Source organism: Bombus huntii, chromosome 2 (assembly GCF_024542735.1).
Source record: "Bombus huntii isolate Logan2020A chromosome 2, iyBomHunt1.1, whole genome shotgun sequence".
Lineage (NCBI taxonomy): Eukaryota > Metazoa > Arthropoda > Insecta > Hymenoptera > Apidae > Bombus > Bombus huntii.
This window is the reverse complement of record NC_066239.1, coordinates 5,620,942-5,635,846: the sequence shown is the minus strand read 5'-3', so window position 1 is coordinate 5,635,846 and position 14,905 is coordinate 5,620,942. Positions and strand designations below refer to the sequence as shown.

Genomic DNA, 14,905 nt, shown 5'->3' with positions numbered 1-14,905 from the left:
GTAATATTATATAGCGTAATAGAATACATATAGTATAGTAACATAGTATACTGTAATATAGTACAACGTAATATAGTATAACGTATAATGTAATATAGTATAATGTGTTATAATACGACTTAATATAATATATCGTAATACAATGTTACATAATATATTTTAACAAAAATAAGTATATAATAATTTCGTATATTACTGGTATATTCACTGTTGCAAATCGCGATATTAATTTTAGTATGATTTTAGACATTTAATTAGTATTTTATCTTCTTACGTTGTCTTATCTAGTTTATGCTGTTTCTACAACTTCTATTGAGTTAGCAACGTTATATCCCTTACTAACAATATTACTACTTCTTGCCCTTACGGGATTATGTTTCATTAATAAATTTACTAATCCGTCTATCTATAATAATACGGAAGGATTATCTATCAATCTAGTTTAGAATTTGAAAGGTATCTTAAATGGCATGGAAGAAATATTTACTCAAGGTAGTGGATTAAATAATGATATTTCGATCGAATGATTTATCCAGTGAATAATTATTCGATGTTCATTATAAATTATTCCAATCATGTTATTTCAATAAATTTTCATTCTTTCGCGTGTACATGAAGAATGACCTGAAAATTACTTGATAATTATTTGAGTAATGACACATATGACGTGCGAGCGAATAATTCTCTCGATTTAAAATGTTACTAATTTTGCGCGGAAAATCTATTTATTCGCATACAATTACGTAAATATGCGTATATTAATGGCTTATTAATATTCGATCATACATCAAACAAGTTACAACAAAATGAAATATTGAATAAAACTAATGAAAATAGGAAAATTCATGCGACCATATATTTATCATTTACAATTTAATTGTAATGTTTAATTTTTCAGTCAATTTTCTAGTAAAATAAGTTCACGATACCGATCTAATTATAACGTTCAACGCAACATTTGGTATAATGTCATCGTTCGACGTGATAATACGACGAATTGAAAATTCAAGTAAATTAAATTTTTCAATTTTAGTATTAAGAGGATAGGTGAACATTCTAGATTTTCTTAAGGAGGTAGTGTGCAAATAATTAATTATATACTCGTGGCATGCAATCAACTCGGCTTTTCGAGTCGAAAGCTAAAATTTAGCGATTGATGTTATGACTACGATTTTCAAAGCAAATATGATGAGAATGAAGAGAAATATGATGAAATTGGCCAGAACGTTATGGAACTCCGAATATTTTAAAAATTATATTATTCTTGTCTCTCGGAGTTAAATTTAATAATCACGAGGTTTGAGTTCATTTTAATATTCTTTAATTAGTACCAATATCGTGTTTTATTTCTTTGTATATCCATATAATGTTACTACAAGTATAATAAAGTTATATTACTCTTATGATCATTGTTTTACCATCATTTAATTTGACACCGCAGAAGGATGTACTGCACGTATTATGAATCAATTACAATCCGTCCAATAAACCAAATCCACAGATGGATTAAATAAGCTGAGGCCAATAATAAGGCTCCAAAAAATTAGAACTGCGAAGGAAGTTCGTTCAAAGTCAAATTCTCTCGCGTTCAAAAATGCACGCTTCGGGACTAAAATCCGCTCGGCACGCGTTGTTCTTTCTCCAGCTTGATATTTGCTGCGAAGAATCAGGCGTATTTTGTCACTTTTAATCGCGCTATAGTTATTCATGGGATGGCAGTGAAATTTAATAAAATCCTGCTACACGTTCGCGTGGAATAGAATATAAAAAAAAAAGAAAAGGAAACGCGCGGAAAGGGAAAAAAGATACAATAAACCTGAAACTGAAAAGGAAAAAGGAAAATAAACAAGCTCGCGTAGTAAGTAAAACTATGTGTTTTTACGTTTCGTAGATTCTTCGCCCGTAGACAGCGAAGATCCAGTTCAAATATTTCCCCTGTAAGCTGGGAATATTCATAACTGTACTTATTTGTACGTGCTCATCCATAACTATAGTTTATGTTGTATACATTTGGGATTTGTATAAGCATCATCGCCGCTTCGCTCAGCGCAAAAGATATAAATATTTCGTACGAACGATTAGCATTGATCCCGGGCCGAAGGAATACTTGTTGCTTTTCATTTCATTAGCATTTCAAAGATGACTAACGTTCGATAATGATAATTACGTGGAACCATGGAATTATGTCTCTGTTTACCCATTTATAATTTTGCAACTCATAACGGCCGCGTGACCGATCAATCTAAAATCGATTTTTTTAACGCATTATCTATATCGTTAAATTTATTTGAACTGATTAAACTGCGAAACTTTGTTGAAGATATTTTCTCAAAATTATTTGTTTATGTGTCTCGTAATTGCGCTATCATAACAGTTTCAGAAGTCATTGTATCGTACGTTTAATTTGCATTTCTTTGATACACCGTTGAGATTATTCGAACATACTACTTACGTACTAGAAAAAATGATTACATATTTTTGTAATGAAAAATGTGCGCATTTCTACGTAAAACATTTACGTGAAAGAAGATAAACGTCGCATGATCCTATTCATTTACGTACGTAATGCAGTCCTTTCTTTACAATGAATATAATTGTGGAGATTTATCACGTTTGTCATATTCTTCATGTGAAATATCGCGAAATCCTTAGAAATATCCGACTCCCATTAATAATAATAATAATAGTTAAAACTACATTTTCAACATTGAAAATCGAAGGATTCTTTTTATCCCTTCTTGATGAAATAAATATACCACTAACTTCCATTACAACGTTCCTTCAGAAGTTCACAATTTTGTTATTGAAGAATGAAATAAAAATAAAGAACCTTGCAATAGAAAAAGAAGACTATTCAAATTCTGTTTGGAATAAAGAGGATTATTCAAATCCTGTCATTTATATGTAAAGTAGACTAGTTTCTTTAACGATCAAATAAGAAAGGTAGAAAAAGAAAAAAAGTAGAGTAGGATCGATATTATTTCTCACCTGAAGATGGTACATGTTCGCGATTTCTTCGAATCTCGCATAATTCTCGCTCAATTTGGGAAGGCGGATATGAACAGAGGCCCTGATGGTTGTCCCCAGGTTGGTCGGGCAAAATGTGAGGAAGCCGAACCGACGGTGCCGCGAGAATCGTATTTCCTCCCCGACTTCGGTAACCGCTTTAACAAGCCTGGAGTATACGGACGACAGATTGCCACCCTTTTCCATCGATATCAGACGCATGTGATCCTCCTCGTTGCACCAGACGAGAAAAGTTTTTGCCTCGTTAAAAAATATTCCTCTGCCTGGAAATAGGATAGCGAGCGGGTAACGAGGAAAGAAGGGTAGGGTTTTGTTTCTTCTTCGTTTAAAGTTTAAAGTTTCAGAAAAGAGACTCGGCCGCTTTAGTTAGCAGATCGTGGATCTTTCTTTGTGAGATTCGATATATATCGTAGGATTTATAATTTCGTGATGATATCTTCTTTAATATTAATCCTTTCGCTGTGAATTAAAATTACAATATGCCGCGATAACAACGTCGTAAAATTTGAAAAAAGGTGGTTTCGTTTGAGTTCCGTGTACGGTTAAAAATTTTGAGAATCGTTACCGTCCAGTGAAACGTAAAAAAAAGGGAAGTTATGCTGCAATAACGGTGTCGTCAAATTTGGGAAAAAGTGGTTTTATGTGAGTTTTGTGTATAACTAAAAATTTTAAGAATTATTACCGCCCACTATAACGTAAAAACGGTGTTCCAACTTTGTAAATTAAAATTACGATATACTGCGATAACAGCGTCGAGAAAAGAAATTTTTTTCTTCTGTGTGAGCATCGTGTGTGATTAAAAATTTTGAAAATGATTACTGCACAATGAAACGTAAAGAAGGGGTTCCAACTCTTTAAATTAAAATTATGATATGCTGCAATAATAGTGAAAATTTGAGGAAACGTAGTTTTTAGGTAAATTTTGTTTATGGCTAATGGTTATTTATGTATTGCTTTATATGTACACCTCGCGCGATAAATTTTATAATATAGTAGACTGTACCAGTTGACAGTGTTTCATATCGAATTTCTATTCATCCGACTGAAACACTGGAACGTAAAAACCGAGCTAAATATTCGATACGGAAGAAAATTTCCTTTTCGCCGCGCAATTTCTCGGTTTTCTTACGTTGTTCTTTGTAAACAGGGCCGCATGTGCGTCACAACCAGAATGGAATATTAATAATTCAATCCCGCGATGCCTAAGGCAAATGGAAACGCATGTCGTAACCAAACCACATTCGATTATCTTTAAATCGGCACTGGATTTACCCTTTGAGTAGGTATCATGGAAGAGAGATATACATGAAAACAGCGAAAAGACTGTAAATACGAATAAGTACGGATATTCCTCGAATAGTTTTATAAACGGCTGCGCTAACCATTTGGCTTCCAAAATATATTTTTCCCTATCCAGCATATTTTCAGAAATACTTTTAAAAATACTTTTAAGAATACACGAAAGTCGTACAATTAATCAATAAATATTGAAAAAATAAATAAATACGTAGAATATTTAATTTTCTGGATTATGTTTGATTTCGATAATTATGGAAAAATAGTTTTCTTTTTTTGTTCGGCTAGCGTCTATGATTGAGTCAATGCCCATCGCGTAAACTATACTACTATATTATACTAAAACTATATTATACTACTATAATACTATATTATACTATACTATACTACTATATTATTAGCTCCCTTTCTAAATAACATAACGCGTATAAAATCACAGTTCACGTGATATTGACAGGAATTGAAACGACATTTTGAGTTGCTTATAACGTAACAATGTTAGCATCTCTAAGAGGAAAGTTGGAAGTTGTATTCCTATCCAAATTTAACTTATGAAATTTTTCGTATAAATTAATTGATGTATGTTGTCGTTAGCAGCGATGGGAGAGCATCAAATTTTATAAAAATAGTACTCACCTTTGTTTTGATGTGCGACAAATCGTTCGTACTTCGAGAAAGTCGGCTTCTTTTCTTAGCCGTTTAACCTGTCGCAACCTTAAGACAATTATACGATATAACAGATACAGAAATATTATCAACTTCAAAAAGTAATTCAGCTACGATCGAGAGGCTGTGAAGGAAAGTAATACAAGTGACGAACATCGTAGTATTTACACCTGCAATTTCTCGACGAACCCCTCCGCAAAGTTAAACATTAGTAGAAAAATCTGTATATACTATGTATTGTGTAATACACCTGTGTAATATATCTGTGTACTATCGAATATTCTTGTCTCTTGCTTTTGATTTTTCGTACAATGAATTACTATAAAGTACGTGTAGTTCTAAAAGTAAATTGTGATCTCATTTAAACAAGAAAACGATTAATTTTATTTCAAGTAATTTCGTTTCATTTAGAAATGATCATGACCTTAAAATCTCAAAAATATTGCTTAGACAATATTGTCCGTGCAAAAACCAAATTTTGCTTGAAACAGTTCTTCTAATACCGAATATATAACGACCATAATTCGAAAGACAAACACGTCGTAAGATTATAATGGAACCTCTCATGCATGCTTCCTTATCTTACAATTTGAATTATAGAGGAAATATTTCTTCGAATGACGAGTACATGTATAACGAACGTAACTTGGAAGACAATTACATCAAAAGTTCACAATGAATCATCCTGTATACGCTTTCATATTTTACGATTGAGGTTATGGAGCAAATCATTCGAAATATGTGTATATTTCTATATGGATTCGAGGCGTCTATTTATTAGTTTCACGTTAAACTTGGACTAAAAATATTCTTGGTACGTAGTAATACCAATGTATGAAAACAAAATGGACGCGATCGTAATACGATTCTTCGAGGGACGTGAGCTGAAAGGGAGAAAAATAATTTGATCGAACGGCAACGAGCGTTCGTAAATAACAAGCAACGGTGGTCAGTCACAAAGGCAATCTGTTATCTAGTGCGGTTCAAAGGAACAAAAGCGACAATTATCTGCACGAGGACAATCGAAAGACGGAAATGAAATGTTCGATTATATTCGTTTGAAACATCTGAACACAGCGCAGCCTCTGTGATGATAATTTTGCACGCGCATCAAACGAATGGTCGTGTTATTTGGAGAATAAACAACGTGATAACGAATTAAATATAAAATAAAATGATATAATTATTTATCGACAATAAGAAGAGTTTTGTTCATTCGAAGAATATACGGTGTTGTAGAAAATTCCTTTGCAATATTCTTTTTAGGGTGTTACTCGTCTATGGTTCCACCTGATTCATATATTTATTGAAAATGCTGAAATATATTTATAATGTCACCTTAAATATTACAGAATATGTATATGCATGTGAGATTATTTAAAAGAAACAAGAAGAAAAAAATTTTAAGATACTTCTAAGATACTAAATACGAAATAACAAAACCTACTTTATTAAAAAATTATTCGGCTACATCTCCGAAGAAACTTCTTCATACGAGCACGATGATAAAAAGAAATCGTATAGAACAGCGGTTTTTAGCCTGCGGTGGTCCTCGGATCTCCATGCAACTACGAAATCCTCATACATGTATGTCCTTATTGTATTATTCGAAAAAAATATATTTATTATGTGTATTTATCTATTTATAATGCTTCTCTTCTTTCCAAAAAGAATGATGATGAGCAATTTAAATTATTAGTTAAGACTTCGGGGGGAGGGCGAGAACAAAAAATCATTCAAAAAAGCTGGAGTATCAATTATTTTGAATCACATAATCAATATTTCTCCGAATAAGGAGATATTGCAACTTTAGAATTAGATTCAATATTTCTTAAGAAATCGTATTTACGATTCTTACAAATCTTAAGAAACGTTTCCGATCACCAAGTCCCTACCAAGTCAAGTGGTGTTTTTGTAACCATTCGAAGATTTGCCGCCTAAAACTATTTCTTCTCAAGATTTAGCGTTTACTCGGAATAAACACACTTAGAGACTCCATTATATTGTAGAAAACACCTCGGTGTTAAATACTGAAGGACAAAGCTAAAGACTTTCTACCACAATACGTCCTCGCGCTGACAGTTTATGATAATATAATCAGCAATTGTGTTGACAAAGACCGTGCTAAAATGCAATAAGTTACATTGGCGAGGTATTCACAATAAGAGGAGGAAACCTCTTTGGTTAGCTTTGAAAACTCCCTTCGAATGGCGGCTGATTCTCTCTTGTACATGGCCTGGTCTCTTTAATATACTTTAACCCTGTTGAGCCGTTTAATCTCGGCAGCAAAGAGATTTCCCAAGGCCATCATGATGAAAATCGCTAATGCAAGTTCACTTAATCACGAAACCCTTCGTCGACTTTCTGGCAAGCTACGGGGACCCACAAGAATGCCAATGCCATCGGTTTGTATTTCGATTCAGACCGACGATAATCTTTAACTCTGTGAAGAATTAGGGTGGAAGTACACAGAAAGTTGTACACTTCGTACCGATTCAGCTTGGTTTTAAATTTCCATGGAACTATTGGAACTTCAAATCACATCTGCTAATGGCAACAAAGATAATGTTCGTAAGAAACGCTGAGCTTTTAAGATTTTTAATTAAACTCTGAATCGTAGAAATGAGATTTTTCATCTCGAGAGGATGAGTTGATTTTTAATTTAATTTATAGAAATATAGAGAGATACTCGAAGTTTTGAAGCTTCTGACTACGCTCTACAGGTTCTACCATTAGATATTCGAAAAGCGTTAGTTTTTCGTTGTCGCGCTGTTGATTCTGCCAATTATAAATCGTCTACATTTCACTTTACTGGGAAATGAATTGTTCATCGTGATAGAGGTGTAAGATCTTGGACACTGCGGAGTTGGCGAATTCAACAACTTCCCATTCAGTGGACTTAATAATTAGGCCTCTGGACTTGGAAGATATGTACAATGATAGTTATGCGTACTATTCCGCGTATCAATACAATAATATTGGAAAACCACAAGCTATGATTACTGTATATAAAGTTTCCTAAAATGTTAGGGACAAGCTTTAGGGATATGTAGTATTCATTAAAACAAGCAAACAATGTCTTCATGAACACGAGTCGGAAAACCATTCGTTTTGGAGTTACGAGATGTTTTTGTTAGTGATACATTACCTCTGCCGCATATTTTGAATATACCCCTGTTCATTTCAACACACATTTCCACGTTGTTTTCGCATAGAAACATACACATGCTCAAAAATCACTGGCATTTTACTTATTTCTTGATAGCAGCTTATATCTCTTATTTCTATATACTATAATTTTTTAATGTCCTCCCATATAGAGGTCCAAGTGATTTAAGTTGGACAAACGAGACTACCTTCTGGTAAAAGTTGCGTTTAAGTATTGTCTTAGAGACTTAAAGTGAAAAACATCTTGTAGGTCCGAAACGAACGGTTACTTGGACCCACGTTTGTTAGGACTTGAGATCTTTTTGCTTCTTTCGGTAAGTAACATAATAGTACTAGATGCTTCTAACTTTTATGGCCAATATTATTACGTTTTATATATAGGAAACGCTATATATAAAACATAGCGAGATCACTATCAAAACGGAGAGAAAACTCTCGACCAATTTGATCGCTCGGAAACCATTGTTCTGTAAAATACCAACAAATTAGAGATCGAATAAAGTGACAGGTGCAAAATCTATGTCGAGGCTTCTACGAAAATATACTAATTTCCATCGTGAATGTACCACAAATTAGTACGTCAAAAGTATACGGATTACATATTCAGAAAACTTTCGTTTCTGCATTTCGAGGCAACAGTTGTCGCTCCATTCTGAATAATTCGAACCTTATATCATCCTCTGCGGGCCACGTAACTTAATCAAAACCGAATACTTTTCCAAACTAACTAGAAATATACCGAAAAATATAAATAACGATCTTTATCGTAACATGTTTTTATATCAAATCCGGTAAATAACAATCCCGCCGTTTAACGATATTTTCGTTTTAAATCAGATTCCGCTCTTTTACAATTTATCCCGTGAAACGGCCCGTTTTTACGGTCCTCAGGATGATTGATTGAAAATCCACTGGAAGCATTGAACTGTTTTTGTACGGGCAAGAGAGAATCGCGATGAAAATCAACAAACAGCTGGACCGGTCGTGACGCTTGTCAAGCCGCCATTTCGCTAACCCATCTACCAACGGGTTCCCTCTAATCCCAGAAACTTTCGGTTTAATCTTCGTTTAAACTTGAACCGCCCAATTTCGAGCATTCGGCTTACCGTGGATTAATGTTTTCAAACGAGCTGAAGGAACTTGCGGCATTGTAATTGAATGTTTTACTCGAACTGCGATGATCCTCAAGCCGGCGAACAAGACGAATCGGAATTTTCCCACGAAAAATCAATTAACTGATTATTGCCTCGAATACGATTATAACCTCAGAATGGAATAATTGTCCTGTATCGTTGACAACGTTTTCTAGTCTGATTCAGTACAAAGAATACTAGTACTTTGTTATAATGATATTGATGCTAATGTTATAATACGCTGTATATCATATTAGTGTATTTATATACTGCAATTCAATATTAATGTTAAATTTAGTATTAGTATTACGATATTAATTACTTATTATGCCGAAGTGAATGTTAAAAAATTAAAAAATATAAATTCAAATAAAAATGAGAAATGTATTTCTCTTTTAATTTCGGCACTTACATCGTTCATTTATTTGTTAAATTACTTGAACGCTATGAACTTTTAGTGTTTACTATCTTCATACATTTAGCAAAAACAAATGGTAAATTGAATTTTCATAGGGTGAATAAATGGTAAAATGTAGATAGTGATGATCATAATTTAATATATATTCCTGATTAGTCATCGGATTGGTCAAATTTATTTATTCGTACGCTATACTTTCATTTTCCTCGAACATTGTCTAGTTTGCGTTTACCTAGAATTAAGCAGAGAAAAATTTTTAGAACAACGAATGGAAGGTTAATACCAATCGGGATGCTTAGAAGTAATTTCAAGTTTAAAGCTGACTGGGAGCACAGATTAAGGGAATTGCTTCGCGAACGATTTCAGGTTATTCTGAATTCGCTCACCTCAGTTCCTATTAAACAACTTACATTGTATTAGCCTGGTTCATATGAAACCTCGTTTCCCCAGTGTTTGATTGCTTAATATCGCTCATTTTCTCTTATTGTCAATTATTACCGTCATTATTCCCCACATTGAAAAAGAAATTTGCTATAATACACGCGTATTGAATGCAAACAAGATTTTTATTATCGTTATTGCTTTTCACGAACCATGAAAATATTCGTTTAATATCCTTCTTTATTATAAACACGGGAAATGTGTTGCAAATATTGTCGATAACGTAAATTTAACATTTCATGATGGTTATGGAAAAATTGAAATAGCGTGGAAATTATTTTGATTAAATACCTCTATATTTCAAAGAAATCGTCCGATTAAAGTTTTATTCGAGAAAATGATATTTTACGAGTATACACTACTATTTAGTACACTTTCTATATTATGTACTATTTATCGCAGTACATCGAGCCTCCTACTATCTGGTACACCACGAAACGACATACCAAATACACGAGAGAGATATTTTGACCATTGCTAAGAGTTAAAAACATTCTGTACAGCAGTTTAAGAATCTCCATTTCCAAACCTATTCGAATATCCTTTGAAACAGTTTACAAATTTTTCCAAAGTAACTGTACGTCTTTCGATTGAAATGTCTTCTATATCTTCGATAAATGAGATCACTGTCGGAAGCACGAAATATCAAACAATGTAATCCACTGTAAGCCTCCTTCGTTTAAGTTCTTCCTCGAAATGAAAAAGGAATAGAAAAATTGTCCAGTTACCAAGGTTTCCACGTGACTTAAGAATGATCAGAAAAGTGTTAGATTGAAAATTGATTAGCTTTTGTAGGAGTATCTTGGAGTAGACAAAGAAGCCTGATAAACCCAAACAAATATCCTCACAAAGCACCTTTGCTCCAGCTTACGATCTAATTACCGACACGCTGAAGGGCACATCTGGCGCGGATCGTGCTTAAATAAAATTAAAAGTTGCAACTCCATCAGGCTCATTAATCTGCGTCCTGTGGAGCCGAAGCATCGTCGAATCGCTTTTCGAGGATGCAGTTGCCACAACAAGATTCGACGAAGGCAGTGACGGAAGATAAATTTCAGACAGGTTTAAAAGCTATGGCGATCGATCTGCTAAAGTTTGAGGAAAGTTAGCGCAGAGGTATAAAAGGGGAACGATCATTACTCACCGCTTGGCCAGAACCTATTGGCGTTGGCTGCCTCTAAAAATCGATCACCCTCCTTGAACAGAAAGTGATCGTCTATCAGTTGTTGTTGCGTCTCTTTGTCCATCGCGGCCAGACTGTAATAAGTCCCTTTCAGGTCGCCATCTAACGAGCGTAAGGCTTGCTGTACCTGAAGATGAAAGAAAGAACGAACTGAGAGAAACGAAAGTATAACGGAAGAGATGTGCTGCGTAAATAGATTGGAAAAGGACATCGCAGTAGTTTTTTCGTGGCGATTTATATAGTCAAGTTGTCTCCAGTCGACAACAAAGCAGGTAAAATGCGATTATAAAAAGCAATTATACGCTTTAACGAAACGAGTGGATTTTTCGTGCCAGCAGAAATCAATTAGCTACGTGCACATTGTGCGGCTTGATTTAACTTTTCTAACGCGTTAACCAACCGTGTAACCGTAAAGACATAGACCTTGTTCTTCCGTTTCTCTATCTCTCTGTGTTTTTACCCTTTCTTCCGGGTTATTTTCCTTCTTTCTTCCCACCAATCCTCTCCCCTTTTTCTTTTTTCTCCTCTTTTTCTTTTTTTTTTTTTTTTTTTTTTTTTTGATGGATTTTTTCGTTGGCGCGTTGACGAATTGAAAGAAGTGCACTGTGTTAGCTAAAGAGTTTACTTCGCTCCCTTTTTGTTCCCGTTTGGTAAGCAGAATTGGAAGAAAAATGAGTTTAAATAGGGGCCTTGCTTATAGATGTTTATGGTGTACAAGTGGGGAATTCAGTTTTACGCGAAAACGAATAAAAGTGTTGCAAATTTCATTACTTTTTTTTATCGACATTAAGTTACGAATGTAACGCTGGAATAAAATTACAGTAGCAAAAATTAAAAACAGAATTCATGTTCTGTCTGTTTTATTCCCCCATATGTAAAAATTCTAGAAACTTTTAATATCCAAAATCTTAATATCCAATTAATAAAACCACGATCTAAACTGCTTTCCTCTTTACATCGTTTACCATGGAAAAATGGTGTCCGTATTACAAACACTAAAACTAATCATGCAATTTGCCCACCTTCTCGCTTCATGCGAAATAATATGTGAAATGTCCGTTTGAACACTTCAGGTTGTTCATCTGCATTGTATCAGGAAGTATATTATTTGTCTGCCGTGTAGCTCGCATAAAACTGAATGGGAATCTACATTCCTTCGTTTCCCGTACTTTTTGTTTGAAACGTTGGAAATTCTACGGCATTCTCTTTGGCACAATAAATATGCACAATATTCGTGCAATTTTCATTCTATTACTAAATTCGAGTACGATATTAATATCGTTTTTGAACAAAATGCTACTAACAGTACTACTCTTTGGTGATTTTCTACATTTTTTAAATCCCGTATATGAGCTATATGTTACGTCTTAACTCTGGTCTCTCTTTCGATTTCCAAAAACTAAAAAACATTGTGCGCATTAGTCGTCTACACTTTATCTCTTGTTCCATGAATTTACGCTTTCGAAAAAACTCGAAATTCCTTTTTACCACTACCATGCAAAACGAAAATCCAAAGGCTTAATGATTTTCCTTTCAGCGACTGTTCCACAATTAAAAACCAAGTTCATATTACAAATCTCTGTTCATATTACAAAATGTAAGTAATTTAATAGGCTTGATTTATGGGTAGTTTTACGATGCTAGAATACATAGAATATACCGTGTAAAGTTATACAAAATATCCAAAGCACAGCTTCATGATATTTAATAGGTGAAACGAATGTCTATTTAGATCTTATTTTTATACTTATGTTCACGAAAATGTAAAATTGCAGAAACATTCGCAATTACAAACAAGAATGTATAGAATATACATAGCACGAAAAATTATATAAAATATCCAAGGTATTTGTTATAATATACAGAGTGTCTCAGCTAAATGAGACCACCTAAATATCTGTCTTATTTACGATTGTATGAAAAAAGTTCTCCGGAAAAAGTTAAACTATTTCAAGAGATACATGGAAAAAATTTTTCTCGAGTTTATCTTTCTTAGATTTCATCGGTATTTTTTTAAATAGAACCCTATGTATCTTTCTACGCTAGTAGATGTGATTTTTTATTCTTTACACAAAAGTATTAAAGTACTTATGTCGGAAAATACATGGTTTAAAACATATTCCGATTTTAATTTCATCAAATGTAGTGTACGAAGGACAAGGAAAACATAAACGCTGGAGTATTACTTTGCGTTTTTCCTTGTTTTTCACACGTTAAGTGTTACAGAATCAAGGTTAACATATCTTTTAAACTTCTCAGACGCAAGTACCTTAATACTTTTTAAAAGGCGTCAATTGGTAGATACAAAAATATAGAGTTCCACTTAGAAATATACCGATAACATTGAGATCGCGTGAAAAAATGACCTCGAGAAAAAGTTCTTTCCTGAAATAGTTTAACTTTGTCCTGAGAAATTTTCTCATTCACAAAACACAAATAAAATAGATATTTAGATGATCTCATTTAGCTGATCATCTTGTCGTGTAACAGGTAAAACAAATCTCTATTCAATGTATTCCCTATACTGATAACTATTAAACATTATAGCTCCTCATAATTTCCACTTAAATATCTATTTAAATTAAAGTTTGATTACGCTCGTAAAAATATGAAATATAATAAACATCCGCGGTCTGCTAATTATAACAAACCTTTCGATTTGGTGTACCTTTGCCTCCAAATCCAAGTAGTGGGATTTGGTCATAGTAGGATTCAACGGATACCCATTGACCGACCTGGCGCAACGGATTCTCGTTGAAATCACGAATTGTCCCTCGGGATCGAGATCTCCTAGTTGCTCCGGTTCTCCCCAATCCAAATCCGGATGGACGTCGCTCGATGTGAAATTAATATGATACTCCTCGATCACTGGGTCGAACAAAGCAGCGAACACGTCATAAGCGTTCTGATCAGGCGCGTAAACACCAACGCCCGAATCTGGATTCTTTAAACCCGATTGGATCACGTCCATCAAAGTGGAGCCGGTATTCGTTACGCGTGTCTTAAGCGTATCGAACACCTGCTGCGTTAAATGTTTCTTCAATAGCGACCTGCTATCGATTTGAGCGAACTCCGCATACGCTTGTTCGAGGGCCTTCACACGCTCGTCGTTCGGGTTCATGAAACCCGGCATCGTCTTCTTCTCGCAGGCACACAGCCGTTTGTCGCACATCTTGCGTTAGAATAGCTACTCTTGGCCCGGGTTGGAGAAGAAAAGTGACGAAGGATTTGGTTCTGAAAATGGTTTTAGGAAATAGGGATAAGGGGCTGGGATTATAGCGTCGGGGCGTAGTTGTAGGTATAATTCGAGTTTTATTGTTGTTGGAAGTTCTAACATGGTAATTTAATAGCGACAGCTTTGCGAAACGGATGATGAAATTTTCGGGATATTTTTGTACCCGGTGCGAGGGGAGATGTTTTATATAAGGAAAGCTGGCAGGTAGTATTTCCGTATGATTCAACTCTTTGACATTTATACGAGAGAAGGAAAAACAAGGAAATTGTATTGTAATTAGTAAGATAATGGATATTTAAAAACAGAATAGGAGTGGAATATTGAACGAGAAAGAAAAG

General features: G+C 34.2%; 1 protein-coding gene across 1 annotated transcript; it reads right to left on the bottom strand.

The window, feature by feature from the left end:
* Positions 1-289: 289 nt before the first annotated feature.
* On the bottom strand, positions 290-14,504 carry LOC126878201 (arginine kinase-like). Its single transcript, XM_050640760.1, has 4 exons — positions 14,001-14,504; positions 11,294-11,459; positions 2,989-3,290; positions 290-406 (listed from the first exon to the last, which is right to left on the bottom strand). The coding sequence occupies exons 1-4, from the start codon at positions 14,502-14,504 to the stop codon at positions 290-292; spliced, it is 1,089 nt and encodes a 362-aa protein (XP_050496717.1).
* Positions 14,505-14,905: the final 401 nt, after the last annotated feature.

Bases quoted from the DNA above. Each gene is read 5' to 3' on its own strand.
- LOC126878201 (XM_050640760.1), bottom strand. From the start codon at position 14,504: ATGTGCGACAAACGGCTGTGTGCCTGCGAGAAGAAGACGATGCCGGGT. The intron at 11,460-14,000 runs GTACACCAAATC...TTTCATCTTCAG, and splicing joins ACTTGGATTTGGAGGCAAAG to GTACAGCAAGCCTTACGCTC. The intron at 3,291-11,293 runs GTGAGTAATGAT...TCCTATTTCCAG, and splicing joins CAATAGGTTCTGGCCAAGCG to GCAGAGGAATATTTTTTAAC.